Consider the following 9098-nt stretch of genomic DNA (forward strand, 5'->3'; position numbering starts at 1 on the left):
TAATTAATGTGTTTCTTTTCATTACTAATTTTAAGAAAATAACATAACTTAAGTAGAGGAAAAATAAAGTATATAAAGAAAAGAATAAATTAGGAGAGTAAATAAAATAAATATGAAGTATAGAAGAAACTGAAGTAAGCTAATTTAAAGGATTGTATTTTAAAAAACAAAAAAGAAAAATAACTCAATTATAAAGGCAATACCACTACATTACGAGGAATGCTAAACTCTCATTTTTGCGATGACAGACCAACCAAGTGACATGCTAAATAAGAGTTTGGTAGGATAGAAGTATGATAAACTGTCATTTTTGCGATGACATGATCATGGCATGCATGTACATATTTACTACTCTTGTTATGCTTCGAAATTTCTCTCTACAACATAATTTTATTTAGTCTATCATGGGAACAATAGTTTTGGCATTTCTAAAATTGGGTTAGTGTAACGATATTCGTGTGCCCTGCTCCTAAATAACTATTGACAGTATCTATTTGTTAGATTACATTACTGTTTAAAAGCAGAAGTAAAATAGTCTACGTCCTGATATAACAAAAATTCAATCAAGCAAAGGAATTAAGAAGTATAGAGTGTGTTCATTGTTTCCAGAAATGAGATGATGTCTTGCCAAATTGAGTTACACGGCGTTGAGCTCTTGCAGCTCTCAGCAGCAGCCGGGCAAGGTTAAGCTAGGCGCTCTCAAACCCAAATATTCGGAAAACACCTGGTCATTACAACAGCAAGGTGATTTTTCATAGAAAGGGAACTTCATTCACATTTACCTATCCTTGAAAAGAATAGTACCTTCATCAGTCTGGTATTTGTTCTTGTCGTCTCCAGCATATGCAAGTAAGTTGTACTTGGGATTCCACTCCACACTGTTCATAGCTGCTCGGCATGGAATTTGGTGGACTGGTCGGCCTGTGTGAACATTGGACTGTGGAAACTTTAGCATAATAGCTGACAAAGCGAAATTCCAGACTACTGCAGCATTATCTCAATAATAATGGGGTCATTTTTGCTTTGTAAGGTCTTATGTTACATGATGTATAATATCTAAATGTTAGACTGTTAGTACATAATAACCCAAGCCCATTACATATAATCTAACACCACTCTGTTTGATGATATCATGCATATATATATATATATATATGGATGTATTCAAATAATAACTAGAAATTAAATACTAACAAAGATCAAGTATCAACCACTAGATTTGTTGTCTGATGATTTTGGCTTAACATAATGTCATGTGGAATTTCATTTTCATTTATTTTATTAGAAAAGGGTACGACTACCACCCCTATATATGGTATTAAGTACCTAAAATCTCTCAATCTTTTCATAATACAATCCTAAATAATCTACACATTATATGTAGCTATTGAATATCTTTATTTTACTTGAATATTCCATATAATCTATATCTATTTTTCTACTGCACGATGTCATTCATTCTCATCTATATTCATAACATATAGTGTTGACAGTTGAATTGTTGTGTATTGATACGTCCACTTATACGTGTTGACATTGATAATAATTTCTCTAACAAACACATGTCCTAAGAGATGAACTTATCTCTAACAAACCGATGACTATATTCCTAAAACAATAAACAAGTAAAAGATATATTGCAGGAAACTGATCGGTATCAAAGTGCTATACTGAAGCTGGAGCATACAAGTTCAGGCACACTCACAATATCAATGAACAAGTCCTCACTGGCAGAAGCAATGTATTCTCCAGTGTGATTGAAACTAATAGTCCGAACAGGCCACCTAGCAAGATAAAGAATTGGTCAAGTTTTCTCAACTTGATGAAATTCGCACAAATTTAGGATCCTATTATAAATAATATTTTGTCTCTCTCTCAGTGGAGAAGCCATGGGGAAGGTTCAGAAGATAGAAGGAGAAAACAATTTACTCGAGTTTTGTGAATGTACGGACACAAAGCATCTCCTTTATATCCCAGAGGCTGACTAATGAGTCGGCACTTCCCACAGCAAAATACCTACACAAGGATAAAAAAGAGTTCCAGAAAGATTGTATTGAAATTTAGCAATCATTTTTTACTCAGAGGTCAACCCCCTCATATTAGATTAGGTTTTCATAGTTGCACGCCCTGGATACATAAAATGACCATTCTATTTTAATATGCACAGAGTAAAAAGGAATCAGATGTTGATCTGAGATGCACCTTCCCGCAGGGTCAATCGCAATACAATAGCAACCTGCTGTATGAGCCATGAGGGTACCAACTGCTCGGAGTGATGGATAGGCAAGCACTTCAACAGTACCTACAATGGAGCAGTACCAGAAAAGGAGAGGGGGGACTACATAGTCAGGCATCAAACAGCAACGTCAAGACAAGACAACAAAAAACATGACCATTTCCTGTTCTCACCATTCCCAGTAGTTAAAAAGAACATATCACCCGTCATGTTCCATGCTATCTCATTCACCTGATACGTAACAAAAGGTGAATGTTGGTATTAAAATCTCTCTATTTCAGTGTCTTGCACCATTCTGATACTAAACACTTAAACAGGCAGAGCATGGAAGTAAGTGTAGCAAGATATGCTGCTTCAATCAGAACACCGATAACAGTTGAGATCAGTCCAAATTAATTTGACAAACCACTGAAAGACTCAAGTTAAAAAGACTTAATCCTTGTAAGAGAAAGGGATCAAGGAAGAAATGGAACATGTATTTTTGCAACCAAGAATCAACAACAATTGAAAATAAAAAGGGAACACTCGAAAAAAAAGGTCAAAGTTCATCTAGTTATGAAGAGAATAACTATAACTATATGAAGACTAAGGAGGTGTTTGGTATGAAGTAATAGAGGAGAGTATCAATTGGCCATTTCTACCTCCATTCCATTTATAGCTTGGTTAAATTTTTTCTATGAATCGCCATGCTTACCTTATTAGGAATAGTCATTCCTTCCTCAACCCATGGTATTAACAATTTGTACCTTTAAACCTGGCTTCTTTCTTTGTTGGTGCACTTACAAATTACAAGATTTAGTATCTTATGAATGGAATCAATCGAGGAACCAAGATTAATTACTTTTGCATAAATTGTGCATACCAAGCATAGGAATCACCAAAGGTCTGTCATTTGTTTCCTTTCCTACCTCAGTTTGTTCCCCCTTCATTCCGTTTTATCATATTAAGCACCTCGTAAATGTTTAACAATTGGACATTTCTGGAAACTTATTAAGGGATAACATACAAGAATGAGTCAATTGAAAATATACCTCATAGTTGAACTTGCGCTTATGTATGGGCTTAAACTTGCGTACATCTAATATTGTTAACTCGTCGTCCTGAAGTACGTAGAAAAAAACAAGTGAGACCATTGGATGCTGACAGTAACACGTGTTATCATTCAACAACACCTGGGTTAGAAATATTGTACCCGATTACCAACAGCGATGTGGGTTCCATCAGGCTTATAAGTAATATTAATGTTTTCCCCACTGAGTTCTGCTTGCTGTGAACATTTTCCACCTGCAAGTCACAGGAAAAACAATATAAAGAATTTTTTAACACCAACCAAGCATTTATGGAGGAGAGGCAGATGAAATAGTGAGCCAGGCAAGTCGCATGATATCCAACTCCATGAAGTTCCTTGTAGGCATGCTTTCCACCCATTGTTGGATTTAAGAATAAGTATTAACAATCCATTGCTGAATAATGGTAATTTATTCAATATCCACTGCATGATATCCAACTTCATGTAGTTCCTTGTAGGCATGTATATTTTCATTATGAAGGAGAATATTTAATAATTACCGTTAATACTTGAAAATCTTAAATCCAACAATAGGTGGAAAGCAGGCACAGACAGACAAATAAATTTGATAATGTAACCATTTGAAGTTGATTATTTACTGAACTTGAAATTTAAGATTCTCCAAGATAAACACAAAAGAAATCTAATGGCTTAACTTTAAATCAGAATAAAAATATCAGGCCTTCAATATAGACACAAAACGAAAGTTTCTGATTCCCATAATTGTTTAAGTTAGGGCAGCATAACTTACTACGAGCATCCCATAAGCGAACAGTCTTGTCACCGGATGCTGTTGCAATCAAATCTGCATGCTTCGGATCCCAGCATAGCTGATCTACACTATCAGAATGCCCCTTCAGCTCAATATCTTTAACCTTACCCTGCATTCTCAGATTAATATCGATCAAAACCTAAAAAATAAGAGCAACTGAGCAAGCATAGTCATGATGATCACAGAAGGAAGCCCCAAAACTTGTGAGATGGGAAATGATAAAACTAACATTTAGATGTTATGGCATTCACTTTCAGAAGCCAAAGGCCTATCAACCTCCAATATCAAGATAATGAACAAGAAGGGAACTTCTTGAGCAAATGCACCATGCATTTCACACAAACTGATGAAAACACGGGGAGGAAACTCCTATACTAACTACTAAGTTTCACTTCCACCCCAGCTGCGCCTTACATGCATCAGCTGTTTTACCATATAATGTGGTTCTACCAATATGCTCCACAAGAAAAAAATGAACAAACTTAATATGCCAGCTCTAAAGTCAAGAATCATAACTTTCTAAACGAAAAGAAAAACAAGCTAATCTTTATGAGTGGAGAAAATACAGTACAAGGATTAAGCTCTTACTCAAGTATAGAGGTTATCCAATCTAGAAAGTACAATTCCAATTTCTAACAGATTGGTTTTATAGTAATATTGGTTGGTGCATAACAACCTACTCTAAGCTCAAACCTATGCTATACCTTCTCTAAATGTTCCACAGAATCCTTGCAAGTTCTTCAAATACTTCCAAACCAGAGGAACCACATATCAGAGAGAACAGTCCCCAAAATACATTACCCTTCCCAAATTAGATAAAATAATATAAAGTTCAGACAAAAGCACGGTAGTTATTGTAGTCTAAATTCTCATTTTGTAACACTCAGCAAATAAACTGAATAAAATAAAGAGCCAGACGATGTGAGTCAAGTCTTCAATCTTCTTGTATAACAGCTTCCAGATTTGGAGCTATAGATTGTGAAAACAATATATACACAAGTTCATTATATAATGGATTTTGAATCCTCCATTTTGGTCAATTTTGGGATTCAAGAAAAAGTCAGTTGAAGAATCCTTCCCCTATATTCTCTGCTCAATTCCAATTCTCCAATTGATACAGAAACTTAACCCTAAGCTTCATGATAATAAAATTAATATAGTTAATCCTAAGGAGGCTGGCCCGAAAGGTTGCTTTAGTATTTAGTACCACACTGGAGACAAAAATACAAGGGAATAATACAGCACATGCAGCAAATTTAGCACATTTTTAACTAGTTTCATCTAAATGTCTATGCACACTAATCACTTGCTTACTTTGTAGCAGAAGAGTTCCCAATATGCAGCAATATTTGTTGTGAGCTTAAACAACAACACTACCGGAAACAAACAATAGAAATTAGAGCTTAATGCAAACCAAAATGAAGCATGATTGGATCTTTACATGGCCGTGAGGTTCAATGTGCCAAACTCGGGCTGTCTGATCGACAGAACCAGAGGCCAGTTTCGTGCCTGCGCAATTCCATGCCACCGAATGCACCTGTAAGTAATAAGAGCGATGCGGAAATAGATCAACTGAAATCCCTAGATAAGGAAATTAAGAGAGCGGTTTGCTAGGGTCTATAGAGGGCTGAACCTTTTTCTTATGGCCTTGGTACTCTCTACTGTGGAGTGTGTTGAACGGTATGGTCTCATCCATCAGCTATGCAATTTTGTCCCGCCAAATCCTACAACTCTTAATCCTAAATGTTGTGAAATTTTGAGAACTTAATTAGGACTCCCCAACCATCCTGCAAAACCCATATTTGGAGTAGAATTCACCTCCAACCATACACCAAAGACGCAGTAGCACTGTAGCTACTGCATTTCACTTTATGAAGGTTCTGAAAATTGCAATTGGATTCCTCATAATTATGTATTCTGGAATAGAAGCTAGGAATTACCTGATTTACGGAGATGCTTGACGATTGAAGAAGTTGGCTAAGAAATTTTTCTGAGATGCAGAGAGAAACGAAAAAGAGAGGGGGGGAAGAAGGAGCGGCGAAATTTTCTGTAGAGAGAGAAAATTATAGTATTTCGGTTTAAATTAGTACTAGTAGCATTTAATGGGCTCGGTCATAATTAAAAATTAAAATTCATACACTCCATGTATTTGTAGATAGGATATAGATGGTTTTAAAATGGTGAAAGTTTATGTTATGTGTTTATTAGTACTCCTTGTTTTAGGAGTAGCCGGTTTTTATCAATTATTTAGTAAAAAATTAATTAATGTTCATTTTAAACTATATAAATTAATACTTAATTATTTATTCTGTATAATTTATGATATTATATACAATATGATATTTAATATTATTGGAAAATAAATTAATTTATACACCTCGTAACATGAACAATTGTATTAAATTATTTAATTATGTTTGAAAAATTATTGATAAAGTGTCGCAGGGTTAATGTGTAATTTAAATAAATATTTAGGTAAGATTGAAAAAAAAAATAGAGGTGAATATTGAAATAATTTTTGGATATGCATGGACCCGATCGGCTTCTTCATGGGGTGTCCCCTTACGTACATTGGCAGTGGCCACGCCGTGGCTTGGACCGGCAGCATCAACATCATCATTGACCCAATCAGACTGTGCTGGACCTTCATCTTCGACAATCATGTTGTGCATAATAATACATGCGTACATGACATAAGCGATGTTGTCAATATACCACAGCCGTGATGGACCTTTCACTACCGTCCATTGAACCTGGAGCACACCAAATGCCCGCTCCACATCCTTGCGCGATGCCTCACGACAACTCGCAAAATAGACCTTTTTTTCTTTTGTTGCGCATCTGACCGTCTTCACAAAGACGGGCCACATAAAGTATATCCCATCCGCCAAATAATAACTTATATTGTGCTGGTTGCCGTTGGCGACGAAACCGACGGCCGGACCAAAGCCCATGCACCACTCGTTGAAAAGGGGTGACGACTGGAGGACGTTGATGTCGTTGTTCGACCCGGCCTCCAAAATACGCATGCCAAAACCACAGCCGGTAGTCAGCTATCACCTTAAGGATCATCGTGGGATTCTTGCCCCTGGAACCGGTAGTGTATACCCCTTTCCAGGCGGCGAGGCAGTTCTTCCAATCCCAATGCATACAATCGATGCTGCCCAACATCCTCAAAAACCTGTGCTGACTCCCGTGCATATCCAACAGAGCCTGGCAATCTTCGGGAGTAGGCTTCCGAAGATACCTATTGTCACGACCGCACTTAGCTAAGGATAGCAAGGTCGGCTTACCGTGACAAGGGGAGGATTTAAAGAAGCGGGGAAGAAAAAGGGAACATCAAGCAATTGAACATAACTCAATATAATTGGAATAACTTAACAGAATCGTAGTATCATCCCGAAAAAGTATAAACTCAAAAGAAGTAATAAATCAGCGGAAGCATTCGGGATAAAAGGAAATATGTCATGTGCGAAGACATGACATATTTAGAAAGTTAAGACAAATTCTTCATCGGCTTTGGGCCCCCTTTACTAGACAAACAAATAGGTATTGCAAAAAAGCAAAATTTGGCAAGACAAAACATCCAAAATTTAAAATAATAAATCATTTAAAAGAGATCTCAAAATTCGTTGGGTACAAAGCCCAGGGGAATTTCAATAAAAAACGAAAGCCCCCCCTTTTAAATTTAAATTTTCCCTTTTAACTTGGATTTTCTTTTTCCCGACTTCAACCTTTGCGGAAATAGCCCTTTTTTGGAGCTCACTGCCCCCTTTTATTTTTTCTATCAACTTTTTTTGTTCTCCTCTCAAATTTGGATGTGATAAAACCGGAGAAAAAACCCAGCATATAAAAACATATATGATCCCATTGTTGGGGTGATACATATAAGCTTTTTGGGAAATTTTTAAAAAGGGGTGGGGTTTTTTGGAGATTCTCAAGACACGTTGATTTGGGGGTTGCATATTTAAAAGTTTATTGGGCTGTTAAATACAAATAAAAGGGCATACAGATGGTTTCCCCCAATTTGGTTTAAAAAAAAAAAGGGGGGAAAAAAAAAAATTTTAAAAAAGGGCCCCAAAATTTATATTTTTTTTTCCCTTTTTATTTAAAATTTTAATGGGAGGGTTCTTTGAATTTGAAAACCCCATTTTCTTTGTTTTAAATGGTTTTACCCAATTACTTCAAAAGTGAAATCCCTTTTTTTTCATTCATATCTTTTAATTGATTTGGTTGAGGAAACAAGAAATTAATATGCAAAAGCAACTTGGGATTTTAGATAATATTCTGCTAAATGTTTGATCTTTTTATATATATATATATATATATATATATAGAGAGAGAGAGAGAGAGTTGTGATCAATGTCGAACCATTCTTAAGGGCCGAACTAGAGACTAAATTAGGGCCTTCCATTTTCTTAATCTTGTAAACTATGATTAATTTACAATTTATTTTTAATTTTTTTCAAAATTAAAAAATTCTCGGGGTATTTTAGGGAAAATTTCAAAATTTCTATCCAAATATAAAAAACCGTCCGGGTTTCCTTTCACATCGCCCACGAATCAATTCTCTTTTCCCTTTAATTCCCGTTTAATCGCAATTTGCCTTTTCCCTTTAATTTCTTTCAACTGTTCAATTCCGATTTCGGTCCACGATCTTTTAATTGGCCCTCGCGTTCAATTCTTCAATCAAGTTCTTCCACAATCTTCTTCCAATCTTTCTTCCACGAACGATGCGTTCTTCCTTTAAAATTTCGAACCCCCTTTTATTTACCATGGGGTGTTTTTCCCCCAATTTGGGAATATTTACTTTCATGGAGAATATCGACCGATTCGGGTCCACATCAACAAATTCCAGGTTGAAGACGGATTAGGGTCTACTTTTAACCGGATCTCTTCAACTGGATCGATTTGGATGATCTTTAATCTAGGGGGGATTCGCACCGGATTCGATTATTAGAGCCAATTGGGGGGTTCCACAATTTAAGGTTCCAATTCTTTTTTAATGAGCAATGTGTTGG

General features: G+C 36.0%; 1 protein-coding gene across 2 annotated transcripts; it reads right to left on the reverse strand.

The window, feature by feature from the left end:
- Positions 1-405: 405 nt before the first annotated feature.
- On the reverse strand, positions 406-6166 carry LOC125211075 (THO complex subunit 3). Of its 2 annotated transcripts, none has more exons than XM_048110758.1 (12): positions 6018-6166; positions 5711-5816; positions 5519-5614; positions 4057-4186; positions 3429-3520; positions 3268-3336; positions 2410-2467; positions 2203-2302; positions 1930-2016; positions 1706-1784; positions 805-937; positions 406-724 (listed from the first exon to the last, which is right to left on the reverse strand). In XM_048110758.1, exons 2-12 carry the CDS (start codon positions 5771-5773, stop codon positions 690-692), a joined length of 942 nt encoding a protein of 313 aa, XP_047966715.1. In that variant the 5' UTR covers positions 5774-5816; positions 6018-6166; the 3' UTR covers positions 406-689. The 2 variants fall into 2 exon arrangements, with proteins under 2 accessions (XP_047966715.1, XP_047966716.1); XM_048110759.1 differs by having other exon boundaries at positions 5711-5864.
- Between the last annotated feature and the right edge of the window lie 2932 nt (positions 6167-9098).

The sequence above is a fragment of the Salvia hispanica genome, chromosome 3 (genome assembly GCF_023119035.1).
Source record: "Salvia hispanica cultivar TCC Black 2014 chromosome 3, UniMelb_Shisp_WGS_1.0, whole genome shotgun sequence".
Classification (NCBI taxonomy): Eukaryota; Viridiplantae; Streptophyta; class Magnoliopsida; order Lamiales; family Lamiaceae; genus Salvia; species Salvia hispanica.

Bases quoted from the DNA above. Each gene is read 5' to 3' on its own strand.
- LOC125211075 (XM_048110758.1), bottom strand. From the start codon at position 5,773: ATGGATGAGACCATACCGTTCAACACACTCCACAGTAGAGAGTACCAA. The intron at 5,615-5,710 runs GTTCAGCCCTCT...TATTACTTACAG, and splicing joins ACCAAGGCCATAAGAAAAAG to GTGCATTCGGTGGCATGGAA. The intron at 2,468-3,267 runs GTATATTTTCAA...GTTACGTATCAG, and splicing joins AGCGCAAGTTCAACTATGAG to GTGAATGAGATAGCATGGAA.